We start from the raw sequence: 27,253 nt of genomic DNA on the forward strand, positions 1-27,253 counted from the left end.
TAAGTTTGTTTTCTAAATAAAGTTTGTTATTCTTTGATATTCTAAAGGTGCTATGCATATGAGGCAATGAACTTTGGCTTTTCAAATTTTTTACAAGAACCCGGATTTATCGCTGGCTTATAAGTTGATTCCTAACATTTTTCTACTAACAGTTAAAAGATGTCAACTTTAGGGGCGCCTGGGTGGCTCAGTGGTTAAAGCCTCTGCCTTCAGCTCAGGTCATGATCCCAGGATCCTGGGATTGAGCCCAGCATCCGGCTCTCTGCTTGGCAGGGAGCCTGCTCTGCACCGCCCTCCCCTGCCCCCCCCACCCCCATCCTCTGCCTACTGGTGATCTCTGTCAAATAAATAAAATCTTTAAAAAATTATAAAAATATTTAAAAATGTCAACTTTATCTTCCTAGTTTGGAAGATAAATTGGTCTACCTGAATCAAGTAGGATTACAAGGTTAACTGAAACTCATTGCACAAAAATAATATGTGTAACAATTGAATAATAGGTATCCTAGATCTTTGCTACTCTAAGTGTTGTTTGTGAGTCAGAAGTAACCACCATCACCTGGGAGCTTGTGGAAATGAAATGAATTGTGGAAATACAGAACAACAGGCCCCAGATCTTCTGAATTAAAATCTGCATTATGGTAAGATCCCCCAAGTGACATGTATATAGACAGAGGTTTGAGCAAAAACACCACCCAAGATTTTTCTGGGTTCATAAGTTCCAACTTTTGTTTTGAAATTTTTTTCCCCTCCATAAAAGTGTGTGCTTTAAGGAAAAGCCAGAGCTAGAGAATGAGGGAAGGACAAAGACCTTGGTCGTGATACGAAGGTCTGAACTTCCTTCTGGAAAGGCGGAGCCTCCCTTTGGTTGAGGAAGCACTTTTCCTTTTGTCTTCATGCCTTCTTAGAGTCCTTCCTTGCCATGTATAGAATATTAATACCGATTATCGAATGAATAGAACAAATTAATGCCTCTTTCTCTTGCTTCCCTCTTAGAATTTTTCACTTCCTTAAATTAATGAATTTTTTTTTTGCAGACATCATGCTTTGAGGCTTATAGTATTTAGTGATTTTTTTCTGAAAATTTTTTAAATGACATGTGATTTCACATTTGACATCATATAGCAAATTAGACTATCTTCATTTTGCCTTGATTCATGCAATGTTTTAATTTACATTTCCTTGGATAAATGTTTCTTTTATAATTTTTTTAAAGTTTTTTTTTTTTTTTAAGTCATCTCTATGCCCAATGTGAGGCTGAAACTCATGACCCCTAGATCAAGAGTCTCATGTTCTTCTGACTAAGCCAGCCAGGTGCCCCAGGATGTTTCTGTGACGTAAACCACCTGACAATAAAAATCAGTTTCTAATGTTTACCCTAAAACTCCCTATTTAATTGAATGTTCTTTCAAATTAAATCAGATTCTCCAGAGACATCGATTACTTTAGAGGGCAATGCTTACCCCTGGGGAAATAATAATGATATTGATCCAAATAGGATTAAATTATCTCTCCACTTAGAGAAAGTGAGAGGAAAAACAAAGGAAAGCTTTCTTTAAATAATGTCACCTATTAACGTAGAAAGAACAAGAACATCGCCATTTTTTAAACTCAAGCTGATTTGGGCAAAGCAAGAATCATTAATTGATGTTAAATCAATGAGATGAAAGGTCACTGGGTACATTCATTACAATTTGGTGTAACAAATTACCCTCAAATTTGCAGCAAAAATAATTAATTTACTCAATTTCTTAGAGTCAGGTATCCAGAGCAGCTAGTGATGCGCCTCTGGCTCAAGGGCTCTCTCGTGCAATTACAGTTAAGCTGTTGACCAGAACCGCCATCGTGTCAAGCCACCACTAGGGTTGAATGATCTGCTTCCAAGCTCACACCTGTGCTAGTTGACTGATCTTAGTTCCTTGAGAACCGTCAGAACAAGGGTTCCAGTTTAGTCACACAATGTGGGCTGTTCCACAGAGCTGCTCACATCATCTAGCTTCCACCAGTGTTGTTAGAGTAGGAAGTTAAGTTTTAACAAGATGCCTGCAGGACAGCAAAGTGGGAGGCAAGGCTAGCCTTGGTGGGGGTGGAGGGGATGCGGGGGGAAAAATCAGAAACCTGGTAGCATTCCAAAACAAAGCCACAAGAAGCTGGATCAAACCAGACAGGCCCAAGACAAAGGCCAGAAACCCTGACCAAGTAAGGGAGAAAGGCATGAAAACCTGCTCCCCCCCACCTAAATCCCCTCCCCAAGTAACAAATATTCCACCAGCTTCCTCTGAGCTCACCTGTTCTCACATCTTGAGAGTGTACTCTCACTTTAATAAACTTTCTTACTTGCACTGCTCAACTGTTGTGTCTGGTCTGTCTTTGAATTCTCTCTTGGGATGAGACCAAGAGCCTCCTCTGACAATTCGGAGACAGGCTGGATGGACGTCTCAGGGCCTGGGGGGTCTCCCCAGTCTACCCAGCAACAGTGTGAGTGGCCAGAAAGAGAGGCAGAGCCAGAGGCAAGTCTTTTCATAACCTGATATTGGAAGTGAGAGTCCTACCCCTTCTATCACATTCTATTAGAAGACAGTCCACTAATCCAGCTCCTGTTCAAGGGGAGCAGCTAACACAGGTGCATGAATGCCAAGAATGAGATCACTGCGGTCATCTGAGAAGCTGCCCGGCTTCTCCGCTAGGAATCAAATGTTGATATAATGCCAAAGTGTTACCCCACAGATTACCTACTAATTATTATAAAGAACATGTGCCATTTTAATGGAGTGATTTGACGGCTTCCAAACTCAGCATTACTGAGAGCGGAACGTCCTGATCCGATACACTGTGAGTTTCACATTATCCAGGAAGTAGTCTTGACAAATGTGTTAACTGAAATTAATTTTTAGGTTTAGTTTTACTTTTCAGTACGTTGAATGGATGAATAAATACCTTGAGGAAGCAGTCAGACAAACTGAATGTGGGTCATTCTATAAAACAACTTTGTGGGACTCTTCAAAATGTCAACATCATGTGGAAAAAAGGTTGAGGGTTTAATCCAAACACTGAAGACATACAACCAGATACAATCTGTGACTCTTGGCTAGATCCTGGATTGTACAAAACTAACAAGCAAAAACGCTAAAAAGACATTTTGGGGATAACTGAAGAAATTTTAATATGTGATAGATCATATTATATAATTATTATTTATTATTATACAATTAAGTATAATAATGAAAGTTATTATTTCGTAGGACAATGTCCTTATTCTTAGGACATGCTGAAATATTTTGGTGTGGTGTTACAAGGTCTGCAACTAACTTTTACATGGTCCAATAACCACCACAGGTATGTGTGTGTGTACATAGAGAGCAAAAAACAATTATAGCAAAATGGTTATAGTAGAACTCTAGAATGTATACTGTTCATTGAACAATTTCCTTCCTTCTTTTTTTGGGGGGGGGCTCTATTTCCTTTTTTTTGCTTTTGCCTTTTCAAATTTTTATTTAAATTCTAGTTAGTTAACACACCATGTGATACTGGTTCCGGGAAAAGAATTCAGTGATTCATCACTTACATTCAGCACCCAGTGCACATCAGAAGTGCCTTCCTTAATGCGCATCCTTCACCCACCTCCCTCCATCAACCCTCAGAAGGTTTTCTTTTGTTAGGAGACGCTTATGGTTTGTTTCCCTCTCTCTTCTCACTCCTTATCCCCTGCTCCCATATGTTCGTCTGTTTTGTTTCTTAAATCCCACATGTGAGTGAGATCACATGGTATTTGTCTTTCTCTGATTTACTTCGCTTAGCATAACACACTCTAGCTCCATCCACGTCCCTGCAAATGGCAGGATTTCATCCTTGCTGATGGCTGAGTGATATTCCATCGTAAGTATTACCGCATCTTCTTTATCAATTCTTTGAACTCTTTCCATAGTTTGGCTATTGTTGATAATGTTACTATAAACACTGGAGGGCATGTACCCTTTTGAATCTGTATTTTTGTATCCTCTGGGTAAATACCCAGCAGTTCATTGCACTGTTTCTTAAAAATTATTTTAAAAACTTCTTCTGGGTGCTTGAAAACTCTCAAAGTAAAGAATTGGGGGGAAAAATATGACTTCAATGTTTATCTCCTAATTCCACTGGCCTTAGAACTCTATTTTAGCTAATCTTTCCGGGGCACATAATTTTCTTCTGAAGAATGTCCAGAAAAATAACCTCTTTCTTTTTGACTCAAGAAACTTCCAGAGAACAAGTACTAAATACATCACATCACTTGGTATTAAAGTTGGTGGCTTCTATTTTGGCTCTGTCACTCAACTGGAAGCTCTGTGAGGTCAGGACTGGGCTCTATGGACATCACTGCACAGAACGAGGCACAGGGAATTACTCACGTTATACTCCATCTGTAGATGCTCTGAAGTTAAGCCAAAGAAAAACGAGAAAGAAAAGCCAAGCAGTGAGTTCACTTTAAATATTGGCTTGTAGTTTATACAGTACAGAATTAGTTCCACTCTCCGAGAGCTCTACAATTTATATCCTGGAGATGCTGTTATTGAATCCCATTCTTCACAATTTTTGTATTTGTTTGTTTAAAAGAAGTAGTTAAAAACCTAATTTTAATATGATTTACAATACTTTTCTTGAAATACGGTTTACAATCAATTTATAATCAATTTTCAAAATTTCCTTTCTCTTTTAAACAGTGCATCCTTGTTTTCTGCTTGAGGAGTTGGACGGTACTTCATAAGCTCTTCAGTCAAGAAATGTGACTTACTCATTAAAAAATATATTTGTACGTCCTTGTAATTTTAGCTGTACTTTATAAACAGCTGCTTCTTGATATAGGTCCATTTCCTTTATATAATAATAAATAATAAATCTGCACTTATTTTGATTTAAGGTTTTTGTCCAAAAATTCAATAATGGCTTCTTCATCTGCTGAATGAAGGAGTCTCTGAATTAGCTGATCCAGACACTTCTCCCCACATAAAAATTCCTGGTAAAAGAGTTATTATAAAAACCTGATTACTAGAAAATAAAGGAGAAACAAAACAAAGAATTAAATGTGTATTTACTTTTGTTTCTTTGCAGTCACTTTTTTTTTTAGGATTTTATTTATTTATCTGACAGAGAGCTCACAAGTAGGCAGAGGCAGGCAGGGAGAGAAAGGGGGAAGCAGGCTCTCCGCCGAGCAGAGTTCCTGATGTGGGGCTCGATCCCAGGACCATGAGATCATGACCTGAGCCGAAGGCAGAGGCTTAACCCACTGAGCCACCTAGGCGCGCCTACAGTCACTATTTAATAGCAACAACGGATTACTAAAATGGCTCTGTAACATAATGGGCAACTTTGCTAACTTGGGAGGATCCCCAGTTATACTGGCTTCTCATAAAAAGTGAATCCAAAAGAGTAAATAGAATTCTACTCTTTCTTTGTTTACATTATCATTTTGTTTAAAAATCAATCTTCTGGGAGTTGGATTTTTTCAACAACTCTGGAGACAACAAAACAAAGATCTGAATCTCTCTTTAAAATTCCTTTGCTTGATGTTCCTGACAACAGGGTTCTAGGATCTCAAACCATCTTTGGGATGATATGTTTGCTGAATCCCTTCTCCTTTTGTTCCCTAGAAAAGATAAGGCTTTTTCACTTTTGTCCTGAAAATTTCACCCTTGTCATTCAAACATTATTTCCCAAGGGCAAAAAACCTGCAATGCCTCACTCAAAGCCCCAGGCACCTTGCTGCCACTTGAACCCGCACACCTGAGCCCTGCTAATCTCTGCTCACCATTCCTGGGACCATTCCTGTTACACTTCTCATCTCAACCTTCAAATTTAGATTTTATTTAATCTCTAAGTGGGTTATACTAGTTGTGTTTCTTCTTAAATTGGAAATATGGCAGTTTTAAAATCTAGAAGCCCTGTGTGACCAAAAGAAGACACATGCCAAAATATTTAGGGGACAAGCATTTTGAGTGTATACCTTGCTCCCAAATGGTTCACCAACAGCACAGGACATAGAAGAGGAAGAGAAGGCAAATGTTCACAGCGGCTGCATCTACGCATAGGGTGTATACTGAACCAGTCTTTAGACATATATACTTGAAATTTTCTAAATAGAAAGTTCAGAAAAATAAAACTCTTATGTTTACCCCAAATAAGTCCATTGGGTGAAAAGTGTTGTTAGACTTCCCCTCAGTCTTCCCTACAGTTCTTCTCTGCAAGTCACTAAAATAACATTGAGTACCTTTCCTGTGTCATGGAAGTTCTGAGTAACAGTTGTTGGGAACAGTGAATTAGCACAGTCTCATATTTTAGAAATGTTCAAAATCTAGACATTGGCTTAATGGAAATATTTCCATGTCAGCATCTTGAACACAGAACATTTAAAATTTTGATATAGGCATGAACTTTTTTTTTTTTTTTAAAGATTTTATTTTAGAGAGAAAGCAAGGAGGAGGGGCAGAGTGAGAGGGAGAAAGAGTCTTGAGCAGACTCTACTCAGTGTGGAGCCTGATGCAAGGCTCCATCCCAGGACCCTAGGATCCCAATCCAAACGGAAACCAAGAGCCAGGAGCACAACCGACTGCAACACCCAGGTGCCCTCGTGTGAACTAAACATATATATGGTCTTTCTTGAACGGTCTTAAGGTTGAATTTTATTTTATTTTTTGAAAGATTTTATTTATTTATTTGCCAGAGAGAGAAAGAAACAGAGCACAGAAGCAGGGGGAGCAGCAGAGGGAGAAGGAGAAGCACACTCCCGCTGAGCAAAAAGCTTGACTCGGGGCTCAATCCCAAAACCTTGGGACCATGACTGGAGCAGAAGGTAGACACTTAATGGGCTGAGCCACTGAGGCACCCTCTTACAGTTGAATTTTAGGTTAAGAATATACATTCAGCTTTCAAGTTCAACTGTAGGGGAAAAGATGCCTTACTATCTTTGTATCCTACAAAACACCAGCATATATTAAAACCTCAACTAAACTTTAAAAGTAAAGCAAAAGCCCTATGATGAAGTTTTAAAATTAAAATTTATACCATTTTGAGCATAATATGGGGAACTGCTTATAAAATCAGTATGCCCAGAGCTCAAATTATCATGGTGTTGCCAAGGTGATTTCATCATTTGGAAATTATGTTAAAAGGATTATCACTCTTAACTGACAATCAAACCACATTTAGAGTTTGATTGGAATAATCAGAGTGCCAGAGATACAAAGACCAAAGATGAAGGACTTGGGGAAGCTCATTTTCTAGTGACAGAGCTAGGCACCACAACCAGCACAAGAAATTAAAAAAGAAGCAAGTGGAAGCCTGGGTGGCTCAGTGGGTTAAGCCTCTGCCTTCAGCTCGGGTCATGATTTCAGGGTCCTGGGATGGAGGCCTGCATCGGGCTCTCTGCTCAGCGGGGAACCTGTTTCCCCCCTCTCTCTCTGCCTGCCTCTCTGCCTACTTGTGACCTCTCTGTCAAATAAATTACAAAATCTTAAAAAAAAAAAAAAAAAGAAGAAGCAAGTGAGGGCTGCAAGGTTAATTTTAAGAAGGTAGCATCAGGAAAGAGTTTAGGAAGGAAGAACAAGTTTGCATTAGATCTTAAAAACAGAATAGGTTTTTTTTTCTCCAAATAGAGACAAGCAGAGCATTTCAGTCAAAAGAATGAGGACGAAGTAAGGCACAGAGACAATGTGCAAGCATAAAGGGCAAGGGGAGATTTTCAGTTCAGGGAGAGATAGAGGGCAGATAGGCTGATGTTATGGAATCTGCACAAAGACTTAAAAAACAGACTAAAAACATAAAACAACAGATTACAGGGTAGTCTGCACTTACGATCTAGATGAGTAAAAATAAAAATAAAATTACCTACAACAGAACCCACACTAAGAATATGAGGTGATCTCATAGAACCCAAGGATAGAAATGGAAAGGCTACTGCCACCGCCCTGGGAATGAAGCTGGCCACAGGAATAAATGAATGTGAGGACTGATATCAACAAGATTCTTTCCATTCAGTTCTATTTTTGATCCTTTCAATATCAGCTTCATCTCCCCCTGAACACTGCCTTCTCCTCATGGCTTGGAAATGTGGCTTCTAACCTCTTATCCGTTTTACATATTTCAGTTTCAGCCGAGAATGGCTCTCTTTGTCTCCGGTTTAAAAATGCTCGGAAGGAACTAACTCATTGGTGGGGGCTCTTTCAGATTTCCTCCCCAAACAAACCAATTATTGTCTTGAGTCAGGATCATGATCCTGTAAGAGCAGAGCAGCTTCATCACGAACTATGTAAATGGAGTAGGGAGACCTCAGGCTCTAAGACCTCAGCTGAGCTGAGCGGAGTCCCACAGACATCCACTTTCTTTCCTGTCCACTCCTTCCACTCTGACCTGTGGCTGTTGCCTCTGGGGTTAAGGCCCTTATCCCTTTTCCTGCCTCATCTATAACTATTCTGTTCCAAAGTTATTCACTCCAACGAGTCTCTTTATTGTCCTTCATACAGATTTTAATGTTTTACTACATTTTTTTTTATGACATTACCAAACTTTTCCATTTCACTAATAGGGGATTTTTTCCCCCTTTCAATGGGCTGCTTAGTCATTATGAGAGCACACAAATATAATTTCCCTAATTATTTCTAAATCTGGCATGTTAGTTTAGTTAGTAATAATATGTTAGCATGCACGCCAAAGTCAGATATTTTATAACTAGAAAAGCCACTTAACCTGCCACTGTTTCAAGACTGAATATTAACTCAGGACCTAAGGGCTAGTCTAAAAAATATTACCGGTCATAAGAATGCAGTCGTCTCAGGGAAAACCATCACCACTACCAGAAAAAACAACTGAAAGAATATGGTGTAATCTGAACAATATGGCCAAACATGTTTGGTTATTACTGTGTGTTTCCTGAGGAAAGGGAAGTTAACAAATATTTTCTCCTTTTTGACAAGGCTATTATTTTCCTATTTGAGACAGTCTTAAATTGCTAAAAAGACAGAGGAAGTGGTGTAAGATACACAGAAATTTCTAAACATTTTAAAAACACAGACATTGCTCTTATCAAATTAGGACTTTACTTTTGAGTATAGAATGGGACAGAATCAACTGAAAGAAGCCCTAGGTATCACATGACATCAAGGAAAAAAAAATATCAGAACCTTCTACCTCTTGCCTTTTGTACATAGTCCTTTATGAGAACCAGTTCATTTTCCCCTTCAGGGGAAACAAAAGGGGAATTTTCCTGTACTTCATCATTAATGTATTAATGCCAATGGTCTGGCTAAATGGGATTTAGTTAGGTTAATGTTCAAACCATGTTAACAGGGTCTTTCCCCAACAGCATAATCATAACTCCTGAAACTCATGAACAATTCATCGTGCTAGGCAGAACTCTAAGATGCCCCCTGGTGTACACACCTTGCAGAATTCCCTCCCTTACATGGAAGCAGAAGCTGTGAATATGATGGAATATCACTCAAGGGATATTAATCAGTTGATGTTGAGTCATTCAACATATTACCAGCGTGGGCCTGACCTAAACAAGGGAGCCCTTAAAAAGGCTTATGCCATTCCTGCAAGAGGTTCAAAGTGGGAGAAAGCGTACGGAGGGGCCACTTAGCAAGCAACCTGCTAGTGGTCTTTAGGGCCCGAGGGCAGAGAACTCTGCTCTGCCTGCTAACCATAAGATAAGAAATATTACTTTAAGCCAAAAACTTTGTGGTAATTTGTAACACAGCAATAGGAATCTGATACAATGAATATATGCATACTGAATATACCTTAATACACTGTGATTGCACAGCAAAGAATCTGGAGTTCAAAGAGACCTGTTTCAAACTGACACTAAGACCCCATTTCTGACCAAGAAACTAATATGAATGTTTGCCTACTTGGGGATACAACCTTAAACTGGCTTCATGATTTTAAGTTACTTGATAATATTTTAGATAGAACTCTCTAAAATATGAGTACACATTCTTTGAAAAGCAAAGGTACATAAAATATATTAAGTTGTATTACCTTAATATCACGAACTTCGTATGCTATTCTGTGGTCAGTTACTCTATCCTGGGTGAAATTATATGTCCGAATTCTCTCTGACTGGGCTCTTGTTCCCACCTGTGCCACAACAAAAAAGTAATTCATGTTTTAACTTTATAATTGCCTTTATTACAATGAGAAACATACTTATAAATGCCTTTTCTATTATAACAGCTTCAGTTTTTTTTTAAGATTTTATTTTTTATTAGAGACAGTGAGAGTGCCCTGGGTGGGGAGAGAGACAGAAGGAGAAACAGACATCTTGCTAAGCAGGGAGCTGATGCAGGGCTCGATCCCAGGACCCTTCGACCTGAGTCGAAGGCAGACCCTTAACTGACTGAGCCACCCAGTTTGTTTTTTTAGGTCATCTATACAAAGTGACAAGGAACAAGAATGGGTAGAACTTAAAGACTACAGCTTTGTAAGGTTATGGAATAAGAATGAGTATTTCTTCAGTACTTTAAACTCCAAATATTTAAAACGAAATTATCTTTGCACCCCAATCAGTTCTTCCTCCTGGCTTCTATAAATGGCACCACCACATGTCCTTGGTTCCCAGTGGGAAACTCTGACATCCCTCAACTTACGTAACATTTCACAGGCACTTACTACATGCCAAGCTTTGACACAGACGCTTGGGGGAGAAACCATTTTCAATTCATCATATTCTCTACCTGCCCATTCCCGCTGATTTTAAGAGTCTCCTGTTATAATCTGCCCTTTTCATTTCTATCATTCAAGGACTCATGATTTTTCACCTTCCTTCCTGTAAAAATCACCTGATGAATCTTCTAAGTCTCTGCTTACAAGTACTGCCCTGCTTAGTCTGCCTAAAACAGCTTTCTGATTAGTTTTCTTCTTTCATTTCTTCCTGTCTACTAAGCAGAGACAATTCAACTCAGCATTCAAGGCACTTCACAATGTAGCCAACTTTTCCCAACATTATTTCTGAAAATTATGTGAACCACTATCATGCCACTTACTATACCATATCAAAATTATGGGCATGCCTGTTTACTCAGCTAAAATATCATCTCAAGGGATGTCCTTCCCACACACTCTATCATCCCCCTTTCCAGCTAGCAACACCCGAGATAGATTAATGTGCTCCTTTGAAACCCCTTACACTTGATTTTCTTCAGAGCACACTACAGTCTGCCTTAGGCTATGGTTATTTGTATTTCAATCTCATCTCTACTACATCACCAGCACACCTTCTCTCACTCACTTTCACATAAAAGAAAAAAAAAGATTTATTAATTTGTCAGAGAGAGAGAGAGAGAGCATGCACACAGCAAGGGGAGCAGGAGAGGGAGAAAAGCAGGTTCCCCACTGAGCAAGGAGCCTGATGTGGGACTCTATCCCGGTACCCTAGGATCCTGACCTAAGCCAAAGGCAGATGCTTAACCAACAGTGAGGCGTCCCTCACTTTCACTTCTTAAGACTAAAAAAAGACATTTCTGTAACTTAACTTTCTTTGCTCCTCAGGCAAATGATATGACACTAAATTAAATATGGCTGACCATCAGGAGAATTTTTTAAAATTAAAGACTTTAAAGTCTAATCTCAGATATAACAAAGCAGGGATTATGGATTTTTAGAACATTCTTCAGGCCATCCATTCTGCAACCAGCCAGGTATAGAAACTACTACCCCAAAGTACGGTATTAATGCCCAGGCTCCCACCCAAATCAATTATGTCAGACTCTTGGGCACTGGGGCCTAGGGGATATCAAAGCTCTTCAGGAGATAAATGGAACCAGGGTTGAGAACCTGACATAATGCCTTCCTTATAAAAGCTACTATATATATTAGTTGAAGCAAAAACTTCTCTAAGCATTAGGAATACCTACTAAAAAGTTTCACACAGATGGATAAGATAATTGGGAGACATGGAGGTCTTTTCTGGTGCTTGAAACCAGAAATTTCTGAAGAGGACACAGAAACACACACAACTTACACCAGGCCAATCCTGAATTACTTATTTTTAAAATTACTGTGTGAAACATCTGGTACTAAAATGCCAAATAGCAAGTGAATCCCAATGTCTTTTATTAATTCAAATGTCACTGATGGGGAATTCTTAGTGTTTATGTTACCACTTATGTGCTAAGAAGCAATGGTTTGTTAATGGGCATTCCTCTCTGCAAATGTATATACTGATGCAGGACAACAATCTAGGATTACAAGAGGATTAATAGTCCACTAATCCCATCACTTTTGCTACTTGGAAGTTAGAAAGTGGGTAAGGAGAGCCTGAAGGGCAAAAGTGTGAGAGCAGGACATCTTGCCTAAAAGAATAATTAATGGTTAAGTTTATATAATTCATTGTCCTGAAAGGCCACAAAGTCTTGCAAATTTTGTGTAGCATACCCACCAGCGAACAACACAAAAGCAGATATTCCACTTTCTCTTCCAACCTTTCTCAAAGACCAACTTTACATTTTTTAGGATTTAAAATCCTATAATCTGTTTACTTAAAACAGTGACATTTATTCATTTTGCTTAACATGTACCTACATATTTGAATAAATAATACTACACATTTATGAAGTACAAAATTCAGAAAGTATAAAAGTATATAGCGGACATAAATCTCTCTTCTACTCCTGTCCCCACATCCTATCAGTAACGATCATGATTACCAGTTTTTTACAGTGCCACTTACTTTTGATCCCATAGGGTTTTAATAAAAGAGGATAGGTTTTTAAATAAAAAAATCTCAAAGTCCCTTAATTTCCAGGGAATTATTTTATCTTTTAACCTAACCTCCTCTCAAAACAGGCATGATAAACATTGAAGGGAAAAGCTGGGAGATAATCCTGAGTTTATGCATATCTCATTGATTCATTTGCAAACTGGCACATCCAAATTTAGCTATAATCAGTCTACCTGCATGAAATTACTGGTTATTTACAAATAAGTGTGTTTCTCTATGCTATAAGATAGTCCCATTTGATCAAGAACAAATGCTACATTTTCTACAGAAAATGATGGCTTTTGTGCAGAGGTATTATTATTTTTATTTTAAGAAATCTCTACACCCAACATGGGACTCGAATTCCCAATCCTGGAATCAAGAGTCACATGCTCTTCTCACTGAACCAACCAGGTGTCCCACAGAGGTACCACACTGTGTAAGCCTTACCTGCAGTTTTCTAGTACTTTGTTGCTGACACTTGTCTTTCTCAATAATCTGCTGGTAGAGTCTAGCTCTCAACACACGCAAAGCTATTTCTTTATTTTTAATCTGTGATCGTTCTTGTTGGCATTCTACTACAAGCCCTGAAAAAGAACAAGGATCAGAGGTAAACTGAAGCTTCTAGAAGCCAGATTAAGACAGAACTGAGATGTCAATGATATCTCAATAAAACTGGGGAAAAAAAGATAGGCCTCAGGAACATTTTAAAGGGGGAAAGGCTAATCAGAAAAAGATCACAAAGGATTAAAAACAACTCAGACTTAGCATACTTTAGAAACTATACCTGAGCCATGCTGATAAAAGCAGTAGATGGCTATTTCGATTCTGAGATCTGAAGGAGATATTTCAGATGAGAAGACAGGAAGCAGCTGCATCTACAGATGGTTACACATACTTTCATTTCCACAGCTCTGCCTCTCCCTCTCAGCTCATTCGGACAGACAGCCCAACACAGAGTCTCACCCCCACACAGAGCTGCTCCATTCTCTGTTTTAGTCAAGGAGAACTCAGCTTTGTTCCTTAACCACAAATTCGCACAGAGCTGATGTTTTAAAGATGACTTTCTAAAACCCAAGCGTCTGTCAACAGATGAATGGATAGGGGTGCGTGGTGGCTCAGTCGGTGAAATGGCTCAGGGCATGATCCCAGGCGCACAGGGCGCCCCACACAGAGGGGAGCCTGCCTCACTTTCTCTCACTCTCTCTCTGTTCTATCTCAAATAAATAAAATCTTTTAAAAACTAGATGAATGGATAAAGAAGATATGGGGGGTGTGTGTGTATAGATATTTATAAATGCATATATTTAGGAGTTAAAATGGTGGAGGATTGGGGGACCCTGAGCTTGCCTCATCCCTCGAACACGGCTAGAAAAATATCCGATCATTCTGAGTGCCCAAGAAATTGATCTGAGGACTGAGAGCACAAAATGCACATCTACAGGTAGAAAAACAGCCACTTCACAGAAGGTAAGGGCTGTGGAGAGTTGATTTGGGAGAGAGAAAAGCTGGGGGTGCTACAGAGGGGAGGGGGGAGTCCTGATCATGGGGAGAGGAGTGAGAAGAGAGAGCGAGAGAAGCAGCAGGCAGGGGACTGCACAAAAAATACTATTGCCCAAAATCAGTGATTGGGAAAAGGAGAGGGGATGACTATTGCTAGTTTTTATAATCAGCAGAGCGCCAAGTCTGAAGTTTTAGAAGACTGTGCCATGGATGGGGCTCTGCCTGGGGGGGTTTAGTGCTGCTCTGGTAGGAAAGGAGGGTGGAGACCTGGGAGTGGGCAGAGTGGTCTGAGCATCCGCTGGGTCACGTGGGTAGAAAGAACTCCTCTTTTTGGATTGCATCTGGGAATGGTGGCAGAGCCTTTCTGGAGACAGAAGAAGAACTGTCAGCGATGTGTGTCCATGTTCCCTAATAGAAACAGAGACACCGGCTGAGGGCAACAAGCCTTGGTGCTGGCTTTTAGCTGCACTTTACCATAAACCACCGTGCGGTGTGTGACTACTTTTCTGGGACAAACCAGCACCAGCCAGCGAGGTGAGACCTTCCCCAAGAGGATCAGCGTGGGTCTGTGCCATGTGGATCCCTAAAATTTGGAGTTCTGAAACAGAGCCGTGTGCCTGAGATAAAACACAGGAGTACTGTGCTGCCCAGTATGCAGACAGCTTAGACACAAATAGGGTGAAGGCAGGGATCTGACAGAAGCGGGGGACACAAGAGGGGTGATAGTTTGCTCATCATGTGCTCATGAGCACTTCCTCAAGAGTGCTGGTGCGAACTCCCTGCTCCAGGAGAGAGAGCCTGGCACAGTGATTTTCTCTCCTGCCCATTAGCGCTGACTCACTTCAGTGAGCAACACAGTGCCACCCAGTGGCGACTAAAGCAGCTTACACCACGCTCCCCCACCGCCTCACGGCCCTGCCAGTGCATCTCCACTAGGGCAAGTTGGACTGAGAATCAGCACAGCAGGTCCCACTCCAGAAGACCAACATGGACCCCTTACAGGCACCAAGTCTACTCATCACATAGTGCTGCAAAGCTTCAGCTTTAGGGAAAACAGGATCTACCTTTTTATAAAAAAAGATTTATTTATTTAACAGGAGTAATAGATATGAATAAAAAAATAAGACCCATCCATATGCTACCTGTAAGAGAATCATTTAATTTATTTATATATTTTTTAAAGATTTTATTTATCTATTTAAAAAAGAGAGACAGTTAGTGAGTGAGAGACCACAAGCAGGGAGGAGGGGCAGAGGGAGAAGCAGACTCCCCGGCTGAGCCTGGTGTGGACGTGATCCTAAGACCCTGGGATAATGACCTGAACTGAAGGCAGATGCTTAACCAACTGAGCCACCCAGGTGCCCCCCCCCTTTTTAAATGATTTTATTTACTTATTTGAGAGAGAGAATGAGTGAGAGGGAGAAGAAACTCATTTTAGATCTAAAGACACCCGCACATTGAAAGTGAGGGGATAGAGAACTATCTACCATGTTAATGGACATCAAAAGGAAGCCAGAGTACAAACTAAAGTTTAAACCAAAGACTGTAACAAAAGTTGAAGTAAGGCACTGTATCAACAAAGATGTCTATCCAACAAGAAGATCTAACAACTATAAATGTTTATGCCCCCCACTTGGGAGTACCCAAATATAAATCAGTGAATAACAAACATAAAGAAACTCATTGATAATAATAAGTAATAGTAAGAGACATTTTAACACCCCACTCACAGGAATGGATAGATCATCTAAGCAGAAGATCAACAAGGAAACAAGGGCTTTGAATGATTCAAATGACACACTGGACCAGATGGACTTAACAGATACATTCAGAACATTCCATCCTAAAGCAGCAGAATACACATTCTTTTTGAGTGCATATGGAACATTCTCCAAGACAGATCACACACTGGGTCATAAATCAGGCCTCAATCAGTACAAGAAGATTGAGATCATACCATGCATCGTTTCTGACCACAATGTTATGAAACTTGAAGTCAACCACAAGAAAAAATTTGGACCGACCACAAATACATGTAGGTTAAAGAACATCCTACTAAAGAATGAATGGATTAACTAGGAAATTAAAGAAGGTATTTTAAAAAATACATGGAAGCAGGGGTGCCTTGGTGGCTTGGTCATCGAGCGTCTGCCTTCGGCTCAGGTCATGATCCCAGGGTCCTGGGGTCGAGCACTGCATTGGGCTCCCTGCTCAGTAGGAAGCCTGCTTCTCCCTCTCCCACTCCCCCTGACTGTGTTCCCTCTCTCGCTGTGTCTCTCTCTGTCAAATAAATAAATGAAATCTTTAAAAAAAAAATACATGGAAGCAAATGAAAATGAAAACGAAAACATGACAGTCCAAAACCTTTGAAATGCAGCAAGGGAGGTTCTAAGAGGGAAATATACTGCAATACAGGCCTGTTTCAAAAAGCAAGAGAAGTCTCAAATACACAACCTAACCTTACAAAAGGAACAGCAAATAAAACCTAAAGCCGACAGAAGAAAGGAAATAATAAAATTAGAGAATAGTCAATATTGAAGCAAACAAAGAAACAAACAAAAAAACCTGCAGAATAGATGAAGGAAACTGGTTCTTTGAAGAGTTAATAAAATTGATAAGCCCCCACTTAGACTTAACAAAAAGAAAAGAGAATGATCCCAAATAAAATCTTGAATGAAAGAGATCACAAAGAACATCACAGAAACACAAACAATTATAGGAAATATTATGAAAAATTATATGCCAAAGAACTGGGCAATCTGGAAGAAATGGACAAATTCCTAGGAACATACAAACTACCAAAACTGAAATAAGAGGAAATAGGAAATTTGAACAGATCTATAACCAGTAACTAAACTGAATCAGTAATCAGAACAAGGGGCGCCTGGGTACAAGTGTCTGCCTTCAGCTCAGCTGTGATCCCAGCATCCTGGGATCGAGCCCGAAGGGGTGTCCCTGCTCAGTGGGGAGCCTGCCTCTCCCTCTCCTTCTGCCCTTCTCCTCACTCATGCTCTCTCTCTTTTCTCTCTCTCTCTCACTCTCAAACAAATAAAAATCTTAAAAAAAAAAAAATCTCCCAACAAACAGGAGTCCAGGGACAGATGGCTTCCCAGGGGCTTTCTACTAGGCATTTAAAGAAGAATTAATACCTATTCTTCTGAAAGTGTTCCAAAAAATAGAAATGGAAGGAAAACTTTCAAACTCATTTTATGAGACCAGCACTACCTTAATCCCAAAACCAGACAGAGTACCCACTAAAAACGACAACTACAGGTCAATATCCCTGATGAACACGGATGAAAATTCTCAACAAGATACTAGCAAATTGAATCCAACAGTACATTAAAAGGCTTATTCACCATGACCAAATGGGATTTATTCCTGGGCTGCAGGGGTGGGTAAATATCCACAAATCATCAATGTGATACACATTAATAAAAGAAAGGATAAGAACCATATGATCCCTTCAACAGATGCAGAAAAAAGGTATGTGACAAATACAGCATCCATTCTTGATAAAAAACCCTCAACAAAGTAGGTATAGAAGGAACATATATGAAAGACCCACAGCTAGTATCATCCTCAATGGGGAAAAACTGAGAGGTTTTCATCTATGGTCAGAAACAAGACAAGGATGTCCACTCTCACCATTACTATTTAACATAGTACTGGAAATCTTAGCCACCACAATCAGACAACAAAAAGAAATAAAAGGTATCCAAACAGCAAGAAAGAAGTTAAACTTTTACTATTTGCAGACAATGTTATACTTTTACGTAGAAAACCTGAAAGACTACAAAAAATTTAGAACTGATACAGGAAAATTCAGCAAAGTCACAGCAATAAAAATCAATGCAGAGTCTGCTTCATTTCTATACACCAATAATGAAGCATCAGAAAAAGAAATCAAGGAAGATTTCAAAAAAAATAAAAAAAATTCACAACTGCACCCAAAACCTAACCAAAGAGGTAAAAGATCTGTACTCTGAAAATACAGAACACTTATGAAAGTAACTGAAAAGGACACAAAGAAATGGGAAAACATTCCATGCTCATGAATTGGAAGAACAAATATCGTTAAAATGTCTGTGCTACCCAAAGCAACCCACATATTCAATGCAATCTCTATCAAAATAACACCAACATTTTTTACAGAACCAGAACAATCTTAAAATTTGTATGGAACCAGAAAAACCCTAAATAGCCAAAGCAATCCTAAAAAGAAAAGCAAAGCTGGAGGCATCATGATTCCAGACTTCAAGCTATATTACAAAGCTGTCATCATGAAGACAGTATGGTACTGGCACAAAATCTGACATAAAGATCAGTGGAACAGTATATGTAACCCAAAAATGGACCCTCAACTCTGTGGTCAACTAATCTTCGACAAAGCAGGAAAGAACGTCCAATGGAAAAAAGACAATCTCTTCAAAAACAGTGTTGTGAATACTAACATGCAGAAGAATGAAACTGGACCACTTTATTACACCACACACAAAAACAACTTCAAAATGGATGAAAGACCTCAATGTGAGACAGAAAACCATCAAAATCCTAGAGAAGAACATAGGCAGCATTCTCCTTGACCTCAGCCACAGCAACCTTTTTTTTGTTTTTTTAAGATTATTTATTTGTCAGAGAGAGAGAGAGAAAGAGAGCACACAAGCAGGCAGAGTGGCAGGCAGAAGCGGAGAGAAGCAGGCTCTCTACTGAGGAAGGAGCCCAATGCAGGACTCAATCCCAGGCCCCTTGGTTCATGACCTGAGCCAAAGGCAGTGGCACAACGGACTGAGCCACAGCAACTTCTTACAGACACATCTCCAAAGGCAAGGGAAACAAAAGCTTAAATGAACTACTGGGACTTCATCAAGGATAAAAAGCTTCTGTATGGCAAAAGAAACAGTCAGCAGAACTAAAAGGCAGCCTGTGGAATGGGAGAGGATATTTGCAAATGACATATCTGATAAAAGGTTAGCACCCAAAATCTATAAAGAACTTATCAAACTCAACACCCAAAAAACAAATAATCCAGTTAAGAAATGGGCAAAGGACGTGAACAGACATTTCTCCAAAGACATCCAGATGGCCAACAGACACATGAGAAGATGCTCCACATCACTCAGCATCAGGAAAATACTAATAAAAACCATTAGATACCACCTCACACTTGTGAGAATGGCTAAAATTAAACACAGGAAACAACAATGGCTAATAATACAGGATGTGAAGACACCACTGGGAATGCAAGCTGGTGCAGCCACTCTGGAAAACAGTACCAAGGTTCTTCAAAAAAGTTAAAAATGGAACTACCCTAACAGCCAGCAATTACACTACTAGATACTTATCCACAGGATACAAAAATACAGAGTGGCAAGGGTTACATGCACGCAATGCTTTAGCAGCAATATCCACAATAGGCAAACTATGGAAAGAACCCAAATGTCCATCGACCGATAAAGATGTGGCCTTGTGGCATATATGTATCTATCTATATCTACATCTTTATATATCTATATCCATAGATCTATGTAATGGAATATTATTATTCAGCCATCAAAAAGAATGAAATCTTGCCATTTGCAACAATATGGATGGAACTAGAGTATTATGCTAAGCAAAATAAGTCAGAGAAAAATAAACACCAGATGATTTCACTCGTGTGGAATTTAAGACACAAAAGAGATGAACATACAGAAAGGGAAAAAAAAGAGAGGGATACAAAGCATAAGAGACTCTTAATGACAGAGAACAAACTGAGAGTTGATGAAGGGAAGGTGGGTCGGGGATGGTCCAAATGGATGATGGACATTTAGGAAGGCAATTGTGATGAGTGCTGAGTGTTGTATGTAAGTGACAAATCACTGAATTCTACACCTGAAACCAATATTATACTATATGTTAACTAGAATTTAAATACATATTCAAAAAAGAAAAAAAGATATTTATATATATAATATATCCATAATGGCATATTACTCAGACATAAAAAGAATTTTAAAAAAGAACAAAATCTTGCCATTTGCAACAACATGGATATAGAGGACATAATGGTAGTGAAATGTCAGCTAAAGAAAGACAAATACCAATGATTTCATTCATATGTGGAATTTAAGAAACAAAACACACAAAGAAAAATGGAGACAACAAAACAGATCTTATATATAGAACAAAATGGGCCGTTACCAAAGGGAGGTAGATGATGGGAATTAAGAGTATATGGGGCACCTGGGAGGCTCAGTGGGTTAAAGCCTCTGCCTTCGGCTCGGGTCATAGTCCCAGAGTCCTGGGATCGAGCCCCGCATCGGGCTCTCTGCTCTGCGGGGAGCCTGCTTCCTCCTCTCTCTCTCTGCCTGCCTCTCTGCCTACTTGTAATCTCTGCCTGTCAAATAAATAAATAAAATCTTTCAAAAAAAAAAAGTACAGTTATTGTGACGAGCACTGAATAATGTATAAAATTGTTAAATTATTGCATACGTATTATATATATGCTATATATTTGAAACTAACATAACACTGTAAGTTAACTGTAAGAATTAAAAAATTAATAAAAGGAAAAAAATAAAAACGACTTTATATAGTTGACCCTTGAACAACATAGGTTTGAACCACACAAATTCACTTATGCCTTCTTTCTTTTTAAATATAGTATTATAAATGTATTTTTCCTTCTTTTTGATTTTCTTAATAACATTTTCTTTTCTCTAGCCTAATTTATTGTAAGAATGCAGTATATAGGGGCACCTGGGTGGCTCAGTTGGTTAAGTGCCTGCCTTTGGCTCAGTTCATGATCCCAGTGTCCTGGGATCAAGTCCTGCATTGGGCTCCTTGCTCAGCGGGGAGCCTGCTTCTCTCTCTGCCTGTGTCTCTCTCTCTCTAACAAATAAAAAAAATACTAAAAAAAATCTTTAAAAAAAAAGAATGTAATATATGATACATACAACACAAAACCCATGTTAATCACTATTTATGATACTGGTAAGTCTTCCTTCTGGTCAACAGTAGGCTACTAGTAGTTAAGTTTTGAGGTAATCAAAAGTTGTGTGTGTATTTTGGACTGCAAGGGGTTGAGTGGGTTAGTATCCCTAATTTCCACGTTGTTCAAGGGTCAATATATAGATGTTATATATAGAAACCAAAGAAGAAACTAAACTCTTTACAAGGAAGAGTTTAGAGCAAATATTTCTCAGTTGTCCTGGCTCTAAATTCAGCTAATCCCACATCTAATCATACATGTTTTCATTAGCCAACTTCTGGATTTGGGTGGATTTTGCCAGTGTAGCCCAGTTACTAGCCCAAATCTCGACCTGAAGAGTGACCCTTAAGACTTCAGGCTGTGCTGTCCTTAACTTTGCAGCTACCAGTCTGAAGGCCTGTGTCCAATCCCATTCTCTGGTACATTAGAGGTGAAATTATTTTTCTTTCTGAACCACAGAACCCAAAAACCGTATTAGCTAGGCCAGCTGAACTGAAAGACTGGCAATTCTTTGGGTGGAGATTTTTAAAATTCCTATAAAATTCTACTGTCCCTAAACAAGACAAAATTCTCCTCTCCCAATTGCGTTTTCCCCTATCTAAATAAGCTACAACATACACCTGCTAACACTTTCAGTAGGAACACCCAGGTTTCGCCTCTATTAGTTTATTCTTTGTTTTTTAAATTTTGGTATCTTTTTATTTTAACCCTCCAGGATATAATTAGTGATGTTTTACACAGATCATTATTATTAACATATAACATGTTATTAGTTTCAGGGGTACAGTTCTGTGATTCGTGAGTCAGTTAGTTTTTAGTTTTTTTTTAAGATTTTATTTATTTATCTGACAGAGAGAGAGGTCACAAGTAGGCGGAGTGGCAGGCAGAAAGAGAGGGGTCCCCGCTGAGCAGAGAGCCCGATGTGGGTCCCGATCCCAGGACCCTGGGATCATGACCTGAGCCAAAGGCAGAGGCTTTAACCCACTGAGCCACCCAAGTGCCCCTGTTAGTTTGTTCTTGACTGCTTTACTGCAGTCACGAGTTTGGGCTGGGGCACTGACTTGCTTTCGTCTTCAGGCATTCGCCTGCAGCTGTCTGGGATCTGCTCTTCTTTTTTCACCACCCAAAAGGATAGGAAAATAGTCATTTCAAGATATTCATAAGCTTTCCTTCAAATTCCTCCTCGTCTCAGCTGACCGGCAGTAAGCTTTGCTTACACATCAGCACTATTCCTATCCAGAGGCTCAGGTCAGAATTTTTAGCCTACAACTCTTACTTACCAGCTCAGTAATTCCCAAGGGAATCACCTGATCATGTATTTTACTACACTTTCTGTAGAAGAGTAGCTAATCCTAAATTCTCCCTCAGGAATAGAGGATTAGAGTAGAGGGAGGTAAGCTGAATAACAGAAGAGCTGTTAAAGATGCTGGAGTTGTTAAAAAAACTGTAAAAGGCCTTTGAAAAAAACAAAAAAACCACCAAAAAACTCTTGTGTTGTTTCAATACTCTACAGGAGATTCCAAAATTCCAGGCAGCAGTAGTTGTAAGTGGGTATCTAATATATATTTGTTAAATAACTACATTTATTATTTAAAATATTTTCAATTATAAGTGAGAACAAATACACCATATTTTATTCTAAACAGCCCACTTAAAAAAATGAACATCTCTGAACTTGAGATGCATCACACTCATTGGCATATGATAGTTTAATTGGCAGTGTTTTTTATATTTCTTCATAGTAACAAAATAGTGATATATCTTTCAGTTGATGAGTTCTTAGGTTAGATGAAATAAATTATACATAATCAAAGGTTAAATAAAAATCCTATAATCTTAAAAATACAAAATGAAGTAAAAAATTAAATCTGATTTGGAAGAACTAGGTATTAGCCATAATCTATGATGATGAAGGGGGATACAGTGTTAAGAATTACAGAGGCCCACTTTCACTAACTGGTAAGAAACTAAAAAGCTTGCTTTAAAGCACAAAATATTAATGTCTTCATCTTGATTTGATAAATTCTACCAAAAAATTTTAACTTTTCCCTGAACAATCATTTAACCATACCCCTATGGTACCATTCTTCCAATGGCTGAAAAATGAAATTCTGTAAAAGCAGTAGGTTAGAAAATAATACGAGTCTTCAAAAGCCCATGTGCAAGAGGGAAACAGAAGAATGACCTACAGCTCTCACTTTCAAGTCTAGCACGGACATAGTTCCCATTCTAAGGGTTGTGGAGTGGCCAGAATAGAAGACAGACTGAGTTTTCTTTGCAACAGATGCTGAAATCATGGTAAGCTTCCAAGCATACCACTGACTCAAGAAATCACTTGATCATAACAACATGAACTCAAAAAAGTCAGCAGGCCTTGTGATACACTGCTAAAGGGGAGGCTCGAGGGTAAGCCATAAGGCCTCTTTTAAATCAAAGAACTAGATCTAAGTGGCTAAAAACTAATTTGGCCCAAGGTAAACTTGGAAACAAAAACATCGGTCACTTTTTGTCAAGTCAGTAATTTCTGGCTGCACAAGGATATATGTTTTAAAATATTCTGATTCATTTTTGTCAGAATTTTTATTACATTTACCTGACTTTTTCTCATTTTAATTTTTATTTCAGCTTCAGCTCATTATTATTATTCTGGACAGTTTATAATATAGAATACTATCCCGTAATACAAGGTTGAAGTAAAAGACAATGAGTATCTAAAAGTTTGTGGATTTCTTAGGTAAATTATGGTAAGTTACAAAAATTATCACCTCATTTTTGGTAAAAAAAGGATATGTTTCTATATACATAAAAAAGAATTCAAAAGGATATACACCAAAGAAATATACCAAACAGTGGTTATTGGGAATGGTTATAGATGTTTTCTGGTTTTTTGCTTATGTATATATTCTCAGTTTTTATAGTTTCTTATGGAATAAAAATCAACTTGAGAGAGATTATAAAATTATGCTGTTGCTGGATATTTAGGTTATATTAACTTTTGCTATTATAAAAGTACAAGCAAAAACAATAGGCTGAAAATGAATTTAAAATTTAAAGGTGACATCTGATCTCAAGATGGCCTCCTCTTTCTTTTAAAAAATCCCACTAAAACAACAAGAACAAGAAATGGAAATACAAAATAGAAACAGGTGATGCACATAGCCACAAGCACAATATATAAAGGCAGAAAGGATATGGAAGAATGGTTAAGTGACTCAGCAGTGGGGAGAAAGGTGAAGCATAACTCCCTCTAGTGGGAGAGCTGGCAAGAAACAAGCCTCTTTGCCGTGCGGAGTACCAGAAGGGCTCAGGAATTGAGGTATCAGGTACCTCAAAAGCTAGGGACTAAAAACAGAAAGTCTTAAAGTAGATCTTTAAGTCCCCTTCCTTGATCTGTAGGAGGTGGAAGGTACAGTCTTTAGAGAATTAAATAAGGGAAGTCAGCCTTGGGACTTGGTACAAAGAAGAATAAATATGAGACATGGTACTGAAAGTAAGAGGATTTAGTTTGCTTATTGAATGGTGAGACCTTGACCTTACTCTTAAATGTATCTTGGAGGATCCTACTAAGGAGAAAACAAACTACCCAAGTGAAAAGTTGTACAAACACTGACATTTGGGAGTCCCTAATAAAAAAGCTAATTAATAATCTAACTGTCCCACAGTGAAACTTACTAGTGGGTAAGTGGCACCCAAACACTCAGAGTTTTTATGTATATACGAAGACAACAAAGAATTCCCAGACCTTTCTAAACAGAAAGTAAGAGTGAAACAGAAAAAATAAACTTGAAGGAAAGAGAGACATTGCAGGTAGCAGAAAAAATTTTCAGGGAAATTAAAATTAATATATTTGAATAAAAAAGGAAAAATGCATCAATAATAATAAAAGGATGCTATAAAAATGGGACAATTCTGAGAATAAAAGAGCTTGTGAATTTTTTTTTTTTTCGCTAGTGGTGCTCCAATTGCCACTTTTTTTTTTTTTTAAGATTTTATTTATTTATTTGTCAGAGAGAGAGCGAGCGAGAGTGAGCACAGGCAGACAGAGTGGAAGGCAGAGTCAGAGGGAGAAGCAGGCTCCCTGCGGAGCAAGGAGCCCGATGTGGGACTCGATCCCAGGACGCTGGGATCATGACCTGAGCTGAAGGCAGCGGCTTAACCAACTGAGCCACCCAGGCGTCCCGAGCTTGTGAAATTTTTAAAAAAGAACAAAAAATTTTTAAAATTCAGTAAAAGGGTTGGGGAAAAAACCTAAAACACAAAGTGGTAGACAATGTGAAAGGAAAAAAAAAAAAAGAAGACAAACAATAAATCCAAGATGTCTAACTTCTGACTCAGAAATTCCAGGAAGAAAAAGAAAACAGTAAATGAGAAATTATTGAAGAAAATACTTCAGATACAAATACAATGAATGATAGGGACACATGGGTGGCTCAGTCAGTTAAATGTCCAACTCTTGATCTCAGTTCAGGTCTTGATCTCAGGGTCATGAGTTTAAGCCCTGTGTTAGGCTCCACGAGCATACTTACATGAAACAACAACAACAAAAAAAGAAGAAATAATGAATGATGAAAATCTTACATGTTCTAAGTGGAAACGATTTCCAATCAAGTATTCATGGTCAGCGGAGTATGAGCTTAGAATAAAGCTGTTTTCAGAATATGCACATGCATCTTTTCTCAGGAAACCACTTGAAAAAGGACTTCACTAAAATGAAGGAGTACACTAAGAGAGATGAGACAGGATCCAAGATACAGGAGGATCCAACACACAGTAGGGTTGAAGAGAATTCCCTGTTGGTGTTCAGAACCACCTCTGTGTTGTAGCCGTGGTGAGCAACCGTTCTAGAGAGCGCTGCCAGAGGTGTTTCTTCCATGTGTCAGCCCTCTAGAAAATCTGGTTAATTTCATTCTACAGAGTTTTTAGAAGATCAAAGACTCAGAGTCAAAGAGAAGCAACTAGAAAAGCAATGAAGTAATCATTAACTCTATGAAATGAAATCACAGTATGTCTCCCCTGCTAACAGAAAGTAGAACAATCCTATGATATCTTTCATAGGCCGAAATGTTGTAAAGTGAAGAGCACTTACCATTAAGTTATATAGAGAATTTTTTGTGCATTCCAAGACCCCCCCACCCCGCAAAATCTGTTATTAAAACACATCTTGCTCATGGACATGCAAAATAAATTGAGAAAGTAAACTGAGAAAATAAACTGAGATACACAGATGCTCACAGAGTTCATAGCTGTGATAGCCTGATGCTGAGATGCTGAATATAGTTCTGGGGAAGGAGCTGGCGGGGGCTGCTCTCACCACCCAGAGTGTGCAAATCTTCTACAACTGTTAGCTGCAAAAAAATACTGAACACTATTTCTGCTTTTCACTTTTTATAAAAGTGAAAATCTTTTATAGATTTCTTTTGGTTGGTGAGAACAAGTATAATGTAGGTCTTTCATAAAAGTAAAGCAGCTTCATGTGAATTTTTGAAAAGCAGGGAGATACCTGTATGCTTCCTGGCTCGGCAGTGAACACTATATACTTGTTCTTTACATGAAAGTAGTGAAGATTAATTTTGCCAAAATATAAATATTTTAGGAAGAGGAAAATAGGCTATTATGAGAGCCTAATCTTTATCTACTACATTAAGAAGTCAATATGTACGTAATCTTACATTTAATCTATCAGAAGAGCACGATCTGCCTACTATTTAGAATGAGGTAATTACCAGGAAAAAATAACTAAGAGTTTTAAACTGGTTGCCTGTGGTTAATGGGACATTAGGGTCAAGGCAGGAGGGAGGGGGAGAAAAAAGACATGTTGGGAGCTGCTGGTTTTTGTTAAAGGATTTTCCCAGTGGCCTTTAAAACCATTTAACATCTAACATAAAAATTAATTTTAAAAAGGAAATTTTAAAAGCTTGAAATTGAAGGAAGTAAAGTGATAGAAGTGGACAGAAGTGAAAAATGACAGAAATATTTTAAATCACAGTAAGGGCTGCAAAACTACTTCACAGTATACCAAAATTACCAATATTCAAAATAACAGCATT

At 38.6% G+C, this 27,253-nt stretch overlaps 1 protein-coding gene across 4 annotated transcripts in view; it reads right to left on the reverse strand.

The window, feature by feature from the left end:
- Nucleotides 1-3,139: 3,139 nt before the first annotated feature.
- The window catches only part of MTRF1 (mitochondrial translation release factor 1), a 50,101-nt gene continuing 25,987 nt past the window's right edge, over nucleotides 3,140-27,253 (reverse strand). For 3 of the 4 annotated variants that reach the window (XM_013059857.2, XM_013059856.2, XM_004759288.3), the window contains exons 8-10: nucleotides 13,181-13,317; nucleotides 10,012-10,110; nucleotides 3,140-4,990 (exon numbers count right to left, since the gene is read on the reverse strand). In XM_013059857.2, coding sequence (XP_012915311.1) covers nucleotides 4,880-4,990; nucleotides 10,012-10,110; nucleotides 13,181-13,317 — 347 coding nt within the window. In that variant the 3' untranslated portion in view covers nucleotides 3,140-4,879. Of the gene's footprint in view, nucleotides 4,991-5,977; nucleotides 6,107-10,011; nucleotides 10,111-13,180; nucleotides 13,318-27,253 lie in introns of all 4 variants that reach the window. The other variant, XR_001180640.2, reaches the window with a different exon arrangement.

The sequence above is a fragment of the Mustela putorius genome, unplaced genomic scaffold, assembly GCF_011764305.1.
Source record: "Mustela putorius furo isolate JIRA1106 unplaced genomic scaffold, ASM1176430v1.1 tig00000179_pilon_pilon_pilon, whole genome shotgun sequence".
Lineage (NCBI taxonomy): Eukaryota > Metazoa > Chordata > Mammalia > Carnivora > Mustelidae > Mustela > Mustela putorius.